General features: G+C 32.7%; 2 protein-coding genes across 3 annotated transcripts in view; one reads left to right on the top strand and one right to left on the bottom strand.

Annotated features, from left to right (window-relative positions):
- Nucleotides 1-1,798: 1,798 nt before the first annotated feature.
- The window catches only part of LOC102627030 (BAHD acyltransferase DCR), a 29,094-nt gene continuing 17,421 nt past the window's right edge, over nucleotides 1,799-13,471 (bottom strand). The window contains exon 2 of the mRNA XM_006490389.4: nucleotides 1,799-2,892. Within this exon, the coding sequence (XP_006490452.1) occupies nucleotides 2,002-2,892 (891 nt within the window). The 3' untranslated portion in view covers nucleotides 1,799-2,001. The remainder of the gene's footprint in view (nucleotides 2,893-13,471) is intronic.
- On the top strand, nucleotides 9,269-13,341 carry LOC102626556 (protein FAR1-RELATED SEQUENCE 5-like). Of its 2 annotated transcripts, XM_052433266.1 has the most exons (4): nucleotides 9,269-10,000; nucleotides 10,128-12,558; nucleotides 12,643-12,713; nucleotides 12,832-13,341. In XM_052433266.1, the coding sequence occupies exons 2-4, from the start codon at nucleotides 10,147-10,149 to the stop codon at nucleotides 12,833-12,835; spliced, it is 2,487 nt and encodes an 828-aa protein (XP_052289226.1). In that variant the 5' UTR covers nucleotides 9,269-10,000; nucleotides 10,128-10,146; the 3' UTR covers nucleotides 12,836-13,341. The 2 variants fall into 2 exon arrangements, with proteins under 2 accessions (XP_052289226.1, XP_052289225.1); XM_052433265.1 differs by having other exon boundaries at nucleotides 9,284-10,000; nucleotides 10,128-12,713; nucleotides 12,832-13,336.

Below are 13,471 nucleotides of genomic sequence, written 5' to 3'. Positions count from 1 at the left end.
AAATAATTTTAATCCACTCTAAAAAAACACATGGCTTCGACCGGTCTATCTTGCACTTGTGTAAACAATCCAAATCTTAAAGCATTTCCGGTTCAATCGATGGATCATGGATCCAGTGGATAAAAACGAATGAGCTTTTGTTTCTTAAACGCACATCAAATACAAATTACTACAAAAGTTATTTTTGTGGAATCAACAAAGGGCTTTCAAATTCAATTGCATGTGTTCAATTCAACAGCAGCAAAGCTTTTATTCTACATTGGAATTTGTCACAAAGAAAATAAACTGTGTTAATAATCTCAAATTTTATAATAACAATAACAGTAAAAATGAAAAAAAAAAAACTCACAATAAATTAAAAATCATAGCATCGACCGTTACGCTCCCAATCACCGTAACGGGTGGGCTCGGGACCCCTGGGCCCACCGACCTCTCCGGTATCTTTATTCACAAAGTCACCGGTATCTTCTTCGTTTCCATCTCCTCGATCATCAACAATTTCCTCGCTCTCTTGATTTGATTTAACGGTCTCTCCTGGTTCTTTGACGGGCGAGTTTTCTTGCCGAGTCGATGATGATGAGCGAATGAGTCGGCTCACCGAGTTGGAGGATCCGACGAGCGGAGGGGATAGCTTCGGTGGAGCTGAGAGATCGGCAATTGATGCAAATATACGGCCAAGATTGTTTCTCGCCATTTGGTTTCCTTTCGGTCTTGCAATAGAAAGAGGATCAAACAAACCCTATGCTGAAGAACTAGAATTTAGTTTTGATTTTGCTGCAACTTTGGCGGTGAGGATTTTTAAGTGCGCACGATTCGATCTTATCGAAGGCCACAAATTGCTAAATGGGCTTATTAGCTGTACTGGGCTAGCTTTGAATTTTTGTTGAAAGTTTTATTCAGCCCATGAGTCTTTGATTTATTTATTTTTCTTAAATTTCTTGTTTAAATCATTTCATTTTCGGGTGGGAATTATTGCTCTTTTGTCAAACGACCGTTAGTCCCACTTAATTGATCATATGATGCCTTAGAAATTAAGCTCATCGGTAGTTAGTAGTTACTAAACGGATAATAAATTCAGAAATATGCTATGCCAACAAAGGCACATTTACGAGCCAGTGCTGGCTGTAACAGACGCATTATGAGATAGCCAACTTCCCAACTCTTAACACAAACAAAACGAGACGATAGTCATTCATAGCTCAATAAACAAGCATAAGCATGTTTTAATTATGTTATTCTAGCAACTAACGAACATAATGCTTTAGGAGCAAATTAAAAATCACGGTTAGACACACAGTTAAAATCCATTCAGGACCGCCTCGTCGTTTAAACCAAATAAAAAAAAAAGCCGCGGTTAGATCTAGACAGACCCTAATTAATTCATTATATATACATTTTTTTTAAAGTATTACACAGTGGGATTCAAACCCCACACACCTTGTACTCTATATAAATTTTTTTTTTACAAGTAGCGTCTGTTCAGAAAGTGGTGAATGTACTTTACGTCGGCATTGATCCGAATTTGAGCAATAAAGAAGACAAGAGTCAATATTTAGAAAGTGATGTTTCTCATCCTCATTCATCAGAAAGTGATGTTTCTCATCCTCATTCATCAAACCTTAAAAAAAAATTATAAAAAAAAATATTATTTATATAAACTTATACTGGAATTTTGATTGAATGACAGATTGCCTGTTCTCGTGCAAATAAAAATAAAATTAGATAGATAAAAATGTATCATACTGATATTGTCTAGTTAATTGAAAAGAAATTAACAAACATCAATGAGACATGAACGAGCATAAAAGAAAATTAATACCCAATAAATTCAAAGTACATAGGCGCCCTCCATATTATATTAAATTAATTATATCAAACTTCCAAATCCAAACAACAAAGAAATCCCTTAGAAAATGTCATACGCTAGCAACAGAAACTTCAGACACTGAAACATCTTGATGTCAAATTTATTTGCAAATGAAGAAGCAATAATTAATTAAGCTAAAGCTCCATGAGAAACTCGTTATCCTTCTCAAGCCTCTCCATTGCACCAGGTTCCAAAGTAATCTCAACATCAATGCTCCTCCCTCCGCTCTTGCCTTGGTACAAATACACCATCCCGTCAAACCTATTGTTGCTCCCGCTCCTCACGCTCTCCGGCTTCCCCCACCCGAAATCAACCTCGTAAACCTTGAACCTCGGCGAGCTCCCCACCGCCACGCAGTTCACGCCGGCGTCCTTGAACTGAAAGATCTTCGGTGCGTTCTCCCACCCCTCGTTGCGTTCGTCAATGGCCTTAGCGGTGTGCGCTTCTATAGCCTTCTGTATCATCGACGCTCCAAATTCCGGTGGATTTCCTGTTAATAGCCCCGCCGCCGTCACCGTGAAGATGGCTTGAATTAGGTTCCCGAAGTAACTGTCCGGCATCGGCGGGTCCACGCGTTTCCGGCAATCGGCGAAGACTGTGAAGACTGTGTAGTCTTCGGGTTTTAGGCTACGTGCATGGGTTACATGGCGCCAGATATGCACAGCTAGTGATTGGAACGTTGAGAACGGTTTTGAACCGTCCGATGGCCCGTTTTCGTTGACTTTTGACTTGATCTTGTCGATGGCCGCTTCGGAGAATTTAAAGACTTTCTCTCTTAGCACCGGTTCCTGCTTGGCAGCAGCGTCGCCGCTGGATTGGGAGTGTGGGTCCGGGGGGAGTGAGGGGTCGAGCTTCACGCGCGTGTTGCGGGATTTTGTGCGCTCCAGGAAAGGTGGGACCGAGACCGAGGTGGCCCCGTTGCACGCCTGGGCCCATGAGCTCATGAAGTGCCACGTGGAGGTGCCGTCTAGGATCGCGTGATTGAACGCGCATCCAATTACCATTCCGTCTTTCAGCTTGGTCAACTGTGCGCACACGATCAAGATAGCATGTAAGTAAGGCTCATGATGGACGGCTACGATGAAGCTGGAACCAACGTCACGAAATTGAACGATGAAAACGCAAGGGAAATTTATAATGAAGCATAAATACACCATTAATGGCCTGAAGCTGATACAGGTCGCCAGTCCAGCTAAAAATGAGATTCTTTTTACCCCCCCCCCCCCCCCCTCCCTCTCTTTTTTTTCTGAGGACTTATAATTCGATAATGCATACTCCAAATACAAAATTGGAATTCATAATTTTAATTTACTCTTTTAATTAATTAATTAACAAAATTTTTGCAAGATATATAATATAGAATTAAAGTCTCAAACTCTTGACTGGTGGCCCCATCAGGACACCAAAAATTGTTGGGTATTTATGATGTGGGTTGAAGTTGGATGTTGAAACCATATCAGTTTATGTGTGCTAAATTCGAAACAAGTGATATTTACCATCCCATTAATCATCTTCAGAGGTACAAAACCTCCGCGTCGTTTTAAATATATATAATTATTTTAGCTACTTGCCAACAAGTAGGTAGCAATAAATTGATGAAGAATTTTGACAACTAAGATTGATTAATTCCACCCTATATATATTTTTCTTAATAAGGAAAAAGAGATTTTGTTGAATATAGTTACATAAATTCATGTGTGGAACTCACATTAGGGGACCCTTAAATTATAATTAATGGCCTATACACTGTTCATGTGTGTGGGTGTACGTTACATGAGTGTAACGTAGTGTTTACCCTCACATTATAGTATAGTATTTACATGTCATTTTCGCGATTAAATTTGCTTTTGTAACTATTTGATCAACCAGATAGAAAGTCAATTCAGGCTACGCTATTTTTGTCTAGATCAACAAGACCCTTGGTTGCCTATTTGATCTTCAAGCTCAGTAATAAAGGCATTTATCACAGACAGATGTAATGTACCTCTCATAAATGAAAAGAGGTAGTCAACCTACCATGCAGCCCTGCATCTCATGCAGCGCATGCATGTTACCGGTACAACCAGTTTTCAACCGGTTACTTTTAAAATTCCTAGTTTTCAGTGTCATTTATCTAAATTTTCGTAACTTATTTCAACTTATTTTTTACTGATCTTTTCTTTCATATTTCCACTCTTTTCATTAAATGCTAACTTTTTAGGTAGATATTTCAATTTTACATTTTTTATCCCTACACTCCATTAAACTTTATCTAATTTTTAGTAAGTTGTTCCTATTCATTTTTCCACAACTTTTATATCTTACAATCCTACTATTTTCATTGAGTTTCAATATTTTGGATAAATGTTTTTAGTTTACTTTTTAGATCTCTACTTCGCATTCCAATTTACCAAATATCTTATAACTTATTCCAACTTTTCGGTTAAGTTTATCAACTTTTATTCCTACGACTTATAAATTTTGTATTCCTATTCTTTTTTAAAAATTCAAATATTTTGGGTAGAAGTCTCAAGTTTATTTTTAAATCTCTACTTTTTTTTTTGGATTAAATTATGTGTAAGTTATTCCAATTTCTAGGTTATGTTTATCAACTCATCTTCTCATCACACTTAAGTTCTATATTCCTCTTTTTTTTATTAAATTCCAACCTTTTAGGTGAGTATTTTTGGTTAATTTTTTAGATCCCTATCTTTCATTAAAAATTATTTAATGCTTAGTAAGTTATTCCAATTTTTAAGTCAAAATTTCAACTCTTGTGTCACAACTTTTTAGTTATTTGCTTCTACTTTTTTTTATCGAATTTCAACATTTTAGGTGGACATTTCAAGTGTACTTTATAGATCCCTATTTCTTGTTAAAATTAATCAAATTTCTGGTAATTTATTTCTACTTTTAGGTTAAGTTCTTTAACTTCTATTTTCACTACTTTTTGATTTTATATTTATACTCTTTTTGTTGAATTTTAATATTTTAAGTCGAAGTTTCAAGTATACTTTTTGTATCCCAACTTCTAGTTTAAGTTACTCAAATTCTTGTTGATTTGTTCCCAATTTTGGGTTAGGTTATTCTTCCAAACACTTTTTGATTTTATATTCCTACTTTTTGTATTAAAATCCAACATTTTAAGTGAATTTTCAAGTTTACTTTTTAGATTTCTACTTCTCGTTGAAATTTGTCAAATTCTTGATAATTTATTTTTATTTTTAGGTTAAGATTTTAAACTATTGTTTCCACCACTCTTTAGTTTTATATTTACACTCTTTTTGTTGAATTTTAATATTTTAGGTCGAAATTTCAAGTTTACTTTTGTATCCCAATTTTGAGTTGAAGATACTCAAATTTTATGACCTTGTTCCAAATTTCGGTTGGGGTTTTCTTCCCACTGCTTGTTGGTTTAATATTCCTACTATTGTCATGAAAATCCAACAATTTAAGTGGATGTTTCAAGTTTACTTTTTAAATCCTTACTTCTCGTTGAAATTTGATAATTTCTGGTGATTTATTTCTACTTCTAGGTTAAGTTCTTTAACTATTGTTTCCACTACTTTTGTGTTTTATATTCCTAATCTTTGTATAAGAATCCAACATTTTAAGTAGATGTTTCAAGTTTACCATTTAGATTTCTACTTCTCATTGAAATTTGTCAAATTCTTAGTAATTTGTTTTTTACTTTTAGGTTAAGTTCTTTAATTCTTATTTCCACAACTTTTTGGGTATATATTCCTACTCTTTTTATTAAAATCCAACTTTTTAAGTGGATGTTACAAGTTTGGTTTTTAAATTTCTATTTCTCGTCATAAATTGTCAAATTCTTAGCAAGCTTTTTTTCTACTTTTAGGTTAACCTCTTTAACTCTTGTTTGCTCAACTTTTTGGTTTTATATTTATATTCTTTTTGTTGAATTTTAATATTTTAGGTCAAGGTTTCAAGTTTACTTTTGGAATCTCAACTTCCAGTTGAGATTACTCAAATTCTGGTTCAGCTGTTCCGAATTTTGGGTGAGGTTGTTCTTGTCACTACTTTTTGGTTTTATATTCGTACTCTTTGTATTAGAATCCAACATTTTAAGTGCATGTTTCAAGTTTATTTTTTCTAGTTGAAATGTATCAAATTCTTGGTAATTTATTTCTATTTTTAAGTTAAATTCTTTAACTCCGATTTCCACCAGCTTTTAGTTTTATATTTATACTCTTTGGGCATGTTTGGTGCATGGGATTGTGTAGTATTATATTACTATTCACACTACTTTATTACCTAGAACATGTTTGGTGAAATTTGACACCTCATTATGTTGCATTATAATGCAGCATAATGAGGCATGGGGCCGCATTATGCAAACCCGAGGTTCCCTTGGGTTTGCGTAATGCGGAAGCTTTTTGCCTGAATTGAGGCAACAGTTAATGCCTCAATTGAGGCAAATTTATTTTATTAAAATATTATAAAAATAAATTATTTTATTATTAAATACTAATATAATGAATAAAATATAAAAATAAATTATATGATAATATTAATTAATTTATTAATGATTCATATAAAAATAATAGATTAATATTATAATATTATTTACATTAATATTAATTTTAAAATTAATATTATTTAAATTTATAATTATTTATATTAAATTATAAATTTATTAATATATTAAAATGTAAAAATAATAATATATTGTAAATTAAAATATAATTTATTAATTTATATTAACAATTATAATATTAATTATAATCTAAATTTATTATTTACATATAATATTAAATTTTATAAATTTATTTTATCATAATTATAATACAAATTTTAGAAATTTAATCATTAATTTTTAATATTTACTAAAAAAATTGTTAAATTTCTACAATTAAGATTTCTATATTTATTATTTTCCTAAGTATTAATAAATATTATTTTTAATTATTTAATTAATTAATTATAAAAATTAATACAATACAATGTAACACTAAATATAATTTAATTAAAAATTAATACAATACATTGTAACACCAAACATTGTACAGTATTATTATAATACAATGCTAATGCAATACAGCATAATACAATACACCAATATTAAAATAATGCAATACAACATAATACAATACGTGTACCAAACGCACCATTTGTGTTGAATTTTAATATTTTAGTTCGAAAATTCAAGTTTACTTTTTGTAACTTTACATCTAGTGTAGATTACTCAATTTGTGATTGAGTTGTTCCCAATTTTGGGTGAGGTTATTCTTTCCACTATTTTTTGGTTTTATATTCCTATTCTTTGTATTAACATCCAACATTTTAAGTAGATATTTCAAGTTTACTTTATAGATTTCTACTTCTCGTTTAAATTTATCAAATTATTGGTACTTTATTTCTATATTTAGGTTAAGGTTTTTTAACTATTTTTGCCACTACTTTTTGGTTTCATACTTATATTCTTTTCGTTAAATTTTCATATTTTAGGTTGAATTTTCGAGTTTACATTTTGCATCCCTACTTTTAGTTCAAAATACTCAAATTCTTAGTAAGTTTTTACTAATTTTGGGTGCGGTTGCTCCTTCCACAATTTTTTGGTTTTATATTCCTACTTGCAATTAAAATTTACCAATTTTGTGGAAATTCTTTTACAATTTTTAGATTAAGTTCATCAACTATTTTCCCACAATTTTTTTGTTCTATATTCCATCTTTTTTAAATGAATTCCAATATTTTTGGTAGAAGTTTCAAGTCCATTTTTCATCTAAAACTTCTTTGAAGTTTATCAAATTATGGTTTGCAAATTTCAACTTTTTGGTTGACTCTCAATTTTTTTCCCACCATTTTTTGGTTGTATATTCTTATAATTTTTATTGAATTCCAACATTTATGTCAATGTTTCAAGTTCATTTTTTATATTTCTATTTCCCATTGAAATTTATCACATCATTAGTAAATTGTCCCAACCTTTAGGTTAAGTTCTTCAACTCTTATTTCCACCAATTTTTTTTGTTTTATATTCCAATTATAGAGCCAACATTCCTTGCATGATAGGTTGACTCTTATATTCCAATATTTTGAATTGAATTCCATTATTTTAGGTGAATATTCTAAGTTCGCTTTATAGAATCCGACTTCCCACTCTAATTTATCAAAAAATTGTTCTGTTATTCTCAGTTTTGGATAATTTTTTCCAATCTTGTTTCATCTATTTTTGGGTCTTATGTTTCTATTATTTTAATTGAATTCTAAAATTATGGGTAAATGTTTCAAGTTAGACTACCATATATCTTTTTCCGGTTAATTATCTTTATTTTGTGGTAAGAAATTCCTAGTAATAGGTTTAGCTACCAAACTTTCTATTCCTAACAATTTATTATTTGTATTATCCACCTGTCAATTGAATTCCAACTTTTTTGTGGATGTTCCAAGTCATCTGCACTTTTTACCTATTTAACGTTATACTTATCAATTTGCAATTATAAATGCTAAGTTTTTGGTTGGGCAATTCGACTCCTGTCTTCAACATATTTTACTTGCATATTTCTACTCTCTATTGAATTCCAACATTATTGGTACATATTTCAAGTTAAGTATTTTTTATCTTTTTTGCGTTAATTGTATCCAAATTATTGTTACTTATTCTTAATAATAGGTTCAGTTACTTAACTCTACTACCCAACAATTCATTATTTGTATATTTTAAAATTTTTAAATGAATTACAACATTTGTGTAGAAATTCCAAGTTGTCTTTCCATTAACCGACTTGACCATATACGTTATCTATTTATTATTAATAAATCCCAAATTTTTGGTTGGATTTCTGTAGTGATGGTTTCTCAAAATTTTGGTTGCTTATTTCAACTATTATTATTGAAATTTGAAATTATGGGTGCATACTTCAAATTAAATTATCAAATGCGTTCTTTGCGTTAATCGTTATCCAGTTTGTAGTCGAGTATTCCTAATTGTGGGGTGAACTACCTAATTATTTTCTCAATAATTTATGGGCTAAATATTCCAACTCTTTTAAATGAATTTCAACTTTCATATGGGAAGTTAAAGTTTATTCGTATTTACCAACTTAACCATCAACTTTATCGATTTTTTGTTAATAAATTCTAATTTATCCATTGCACTCCTGTACTATTTTTTCTCACATTTTGGTTAGATATTTCTACTTTTTCTACTGAATTCTAACATTATGGGTACATATTTCAAGTTAAATTATTACAACCTTTTTTATGTTAATCTTTACCCAATTTTTGTGAGTTATTCCTATTTATGAGTTAAGTTACTTATCTCTTTTCCCAACAATTCATTGGTTATATATTCTAAATCTTTCGACTGAATTACAACTTTTGTGTGGAACTTTTAAGTTCTATTCATATTTACCGACTTTGACATTTTCTTTATCAATTTCTCGTTAATAAATTTCAATTTTTTGGATTAATTCCTCTACTTATGGTTTCTCCGTTTTTTGGTTTGATATTTCTATATTTATTACGAAATTCTGACATTAGGGGTACATATTTCAAAATAAACTATGACATGCCTTCTTTATGTTAGTTTTATCTCGTTCATGGTAAATTATTCCTAATTATCAGTGGAACTACTTAACAATTTTCTCAACAATTTATGGGTTGAATATTCCAACCTCTTAAAATGAATTTCAACATTCATGTAGGACTTTAAATTTTATTCGTCTAAGCATCTTTACCATTTTCTTTATCGATTTCTGGTCCATAAATTCCAATTGTTTGGTTTGTTTTCTCTACTTATGGTTTCTTAGTTGTAAAGTTTGATATTTCGATATTCACTGCAGAATTCTGGGATTATGGGTACGTATTTCAAACTAAACTATCACATGCCTTCTTTGTGTTAATTTTATCTAATTCGTGGCCAATTATTCCTATTTATGGGTTAAACTACTTAACTATTTTATCAAGTCTTGTTAATAACTCCTTTGCTTTTGCTTTCTTTTAGTTTCTCATCCTAGAATCGTCAATCTTGCCTACTGTAACTTAAGACCTTACCCTTCGATATGGATCCCACTTCGGCAAATTTTGTTTCTAGAGTCACAAAAAAAAACATGCATTTACACTAGCTAAGCTCGCGTCTCTTTCCACTCTAATGCCATTCAACACGTTCTGGGAGGAGGTCTATTATAAGTAAGTTGTTTGTAACATAAAATCTAACTAGTCTCACATTACGATTCTTCACGAAACTATGTTACTGTTGTTAAATTGACACTATTTGCTTAGATAATTAATTATGATCATCCTCCTGTGTCTACAGTCTACAGTGACATTGTGCTATGAGACAAGATACTGCTGTAGCTGTTTCTGTACACAATAATGGTGCCGCTTCCTTGGACGGTGCCATTAGTGATGATTCGTTGTCATTGGCTGCATGTACTTTTAATTCAACATCTTCAAACCAATTTGAATCGTTATTACCCAATTCAGAGGCTAATACCCAACCTTTGAATAGCGATCGTACCTTTTCCTCTTATGCTTCTGGGGATAGGTTATTTGAATCTGATGTAATTGGCAGAGTGTTTTCATCTATAGAAGAAGCCGAAACATTCTACTTCGACTATGCCAAAAGTATTGGCTTCAGTGTTCGTAAAAATATTATGAGAACCAATGTACAAGGACAGGTGACCGTTAGAAGATGGGTTTGTTCTAAAGAAGGTAAGAGGTCGAAGAAGTATCTCGAAATACCTGATCGAAAAAAGACAGCAAGACCTTTAACACGGGAATTATGTCGGGCTGCTTTTCGCATTCGTTTTGACCATCGCAAAGGTGTTTGGGTTGCTTGTGAATGGGTTGACACCCACACACATGTATTGGTTCCGGCCGTTCAGGTACAATTTCTCCGCTCAACCCGTCAAGTGTCAGATGTTGATTATGCTACTGCTTCAACTATGTACCTCTTTGGTATGAAACCATCTCGTATCCATGAGTTAATGGCTAAATGTTCAGGTGGCTATGAGAATGTTGGGTTCACAAGAAATGATCTGTCCAATCGTTTATATGAGGGCCGTCGAGAGCAAATGCTACAAACTGACTCAGAAACATTCATTTCGCTTTTGCGTGGAAAACAAGATATGGACCCTGGATTCTATTACCAGTATACTATTGATTCTGAAGGCAGGTTATCCGACACATTTTGGTGTGACTCTGGAATGCGAGCAGATTTTCATTACTTTGGTGATGTTCTGTCATTTGATTCTACATATCGCACAAATGCATATAACAAACCACTTGTGTTGTTTGTTGGTTTAAATCATCATATGAGAAGTACTGTGTTTGGCTTTGCTCTACTTTCTAGTGAGACTGAAGAAAAATATATATGGCTTCTTCGCACTTTTTTATCAGCAATGGATGGTAAAATGCCTGTGTCCATTGTCACTGATGGAGATAGAGCAATGCGAAATGCCATCCGAACAGTGTTTCCTGATGCATCTCATAGATTATGCTGTTGGCATCTGGAGCGAAATGCCACTGCAAATATTTCTGACCCAAATTTCACTAGTGCCTTTAAAGATGTTATGTTGAATTACATGGTAGATGATGAGTTTCAATTCAAGTGGGATCAAATGATTGGAAAATTTCATCTGACTAATAATGAGTGGATAAAAAAATTGTATGCTGATCGACATATGTGGGCTGAAACCTTCTTGAGGCACAAATTTTTTGGTGGGCTACGAAGTAATCAACGGTGTGAGAGTATGAATGCATACATAAATCAATATGTCGGTGGCAAACTTATGTTATTTGAGTTTGTGATGCAAATGGAATTTTTGATTTCACGACTACGTTATAAGGAGGCTGAAGATGACCACCGTTCATGCCACACAATGCCTGTTTTGATCACCCATTTGCAGAAGCATTACGAGCAGCAAGCTGCAACAATATATACTCGCACAGTATTCAATCGTGTTCTTAAAGAACTTCGCGAAGATGGATTGTTATACATATCTAATTGTATGTCAGATGTTGGTCGCCGAATATATGTGATAAAAAAATTCAAGTTGGAGGATCGCTCTTGGAGGGTTGTTTTTCACGAAGCAGATTCCAAGATTGTGTGCACATGTCATCTCATGCAGTCACTTGGTATACCATGCAGTCACTCTTTTACTGTAATGAAGGCAGAAAACTTATCTGAGATACCCAAGTGTATGATTTTGCCTCGTTGGACAAAAAATTCCAAAATTGCACAGTCTTATTTGCAACATTTTTCAAGTAAGCCAAGCATGAATGAGGCTGCCCGCATTGGATCTTTAACCATTGCTTGTCGAAACTTGATCCACTTTGCAGCCAAGACGGTTGACCGTTACAATGATGCGATTCAGGTTATTCATGGGCTGACTTTGCAAGCTCAGGATGTATTAAACACTGATGCTTTTCCAAGAGCTTCTACTAAAGGTAGACATGTCGATATTATCAAGGATCCATTGATTATCAAGACCAAGGGTTCAACCAAAACAACCAAGGCATCTGTTAAAAAACGTCTTTGTGGTACTTGTCAGCAACCTGGCCATACAAAGCGAACTTGTATTCAATATGGTAGAGTGAAGGCTAATTGTGACACTGACAATGCAAGTTTATGTACTGACTTTGTTTCTGAAAATACATTCAATACCACGATTGCGACAACAACTGCAACCTTAGACATGTCAACATGGGGTGATGACATATCCATAGGCACAGCCAGCACAGAAGTAGACCATAACGAAAGCTTTGTATTGCCTGTTTTGAATAGGTGTGATGGACAAAGCTCTAACGATTTTACCTTTCCCTCACAGGACTTATCACAAAACAATAGAGGTGGCACCATATCACCCCAGTGGCATGAGTGGTGGCATTATAATGTCAGGTGACTTTTATTTACCTTATTCCACTTTCATTTTTTAATTCTACCATATGCTAATACGTTTTATAGAACAACATCTCTTGTTATATTAACATTTATTTTCTTGTTATCATATTTGCAGTTAAATTCAATACGACTTGGGACACAATGCAACAATGTAACTGAGCATATGATTTTAACCGAGGATTTCTTATCTCGTTTTAACATATTTTTGTTTATTAAACTAGGTAATTGTGTTGTGTTGGAGTTGTGGGAGTTTGTGTTGGTGGTTATGTAAAGTTGTAAAGTTTGTTTTCAGCCATTAAGCATATTAGAGTTTGTAAGGTGAATCTGGAAAAAGCCAATGTTAAAAAAAATAGTGCAAACATATAATGCACACAAGATGTTTGATAAAATGTCACATATAATAATTATAATTTGTGTTTGCTTTCTTAGATTAAAATTGTGCAAACAACTATATTGCAAGCACTTTTCAGTAGAAAATCACAGAAACTATAAGTTTCTTTGGTTTCACTTATAACCAAAGATTTGGGCGTGCATTGTGCCTCAAATAATAGGCTTATTTATCGCCTAATTTTGCCAACATGTCGCTCAGACTATAGGCTTATCTATCACCTGCAACAAACTAGATTAGCTTTTTTAACCTTATGTATTCAATGCAACCTTTTGGATTATTTTGAATTTGCAATACTACCATGCGTGATTAAATGCATAAGAAAATGGTTCTATATTTTTTTCCGTAATTTCAATACTTTCTTCCT

This window comes from Citrus sinensis, chromosome 9 (genome assembly GCF_022201045.2).
Source record: "Citrus sinensis cultivar Valencia sweet orange chromosome 9, DVS_A1.0, whole genome shotgun sequence".
Classification (NCBI taxonomy): domain Eukaryota; kingdom Viridiplantae; phylum Streptophyta; class Magnoliopsida; order Sapindales; family Rutaceae; genus Citrus; species Citrus sinensis.
The sequence above is the reverse complement of the archived record's forward strand: the minus strand, read 5'-3'. Positions and strand labels throughout refer to the sequence as shown.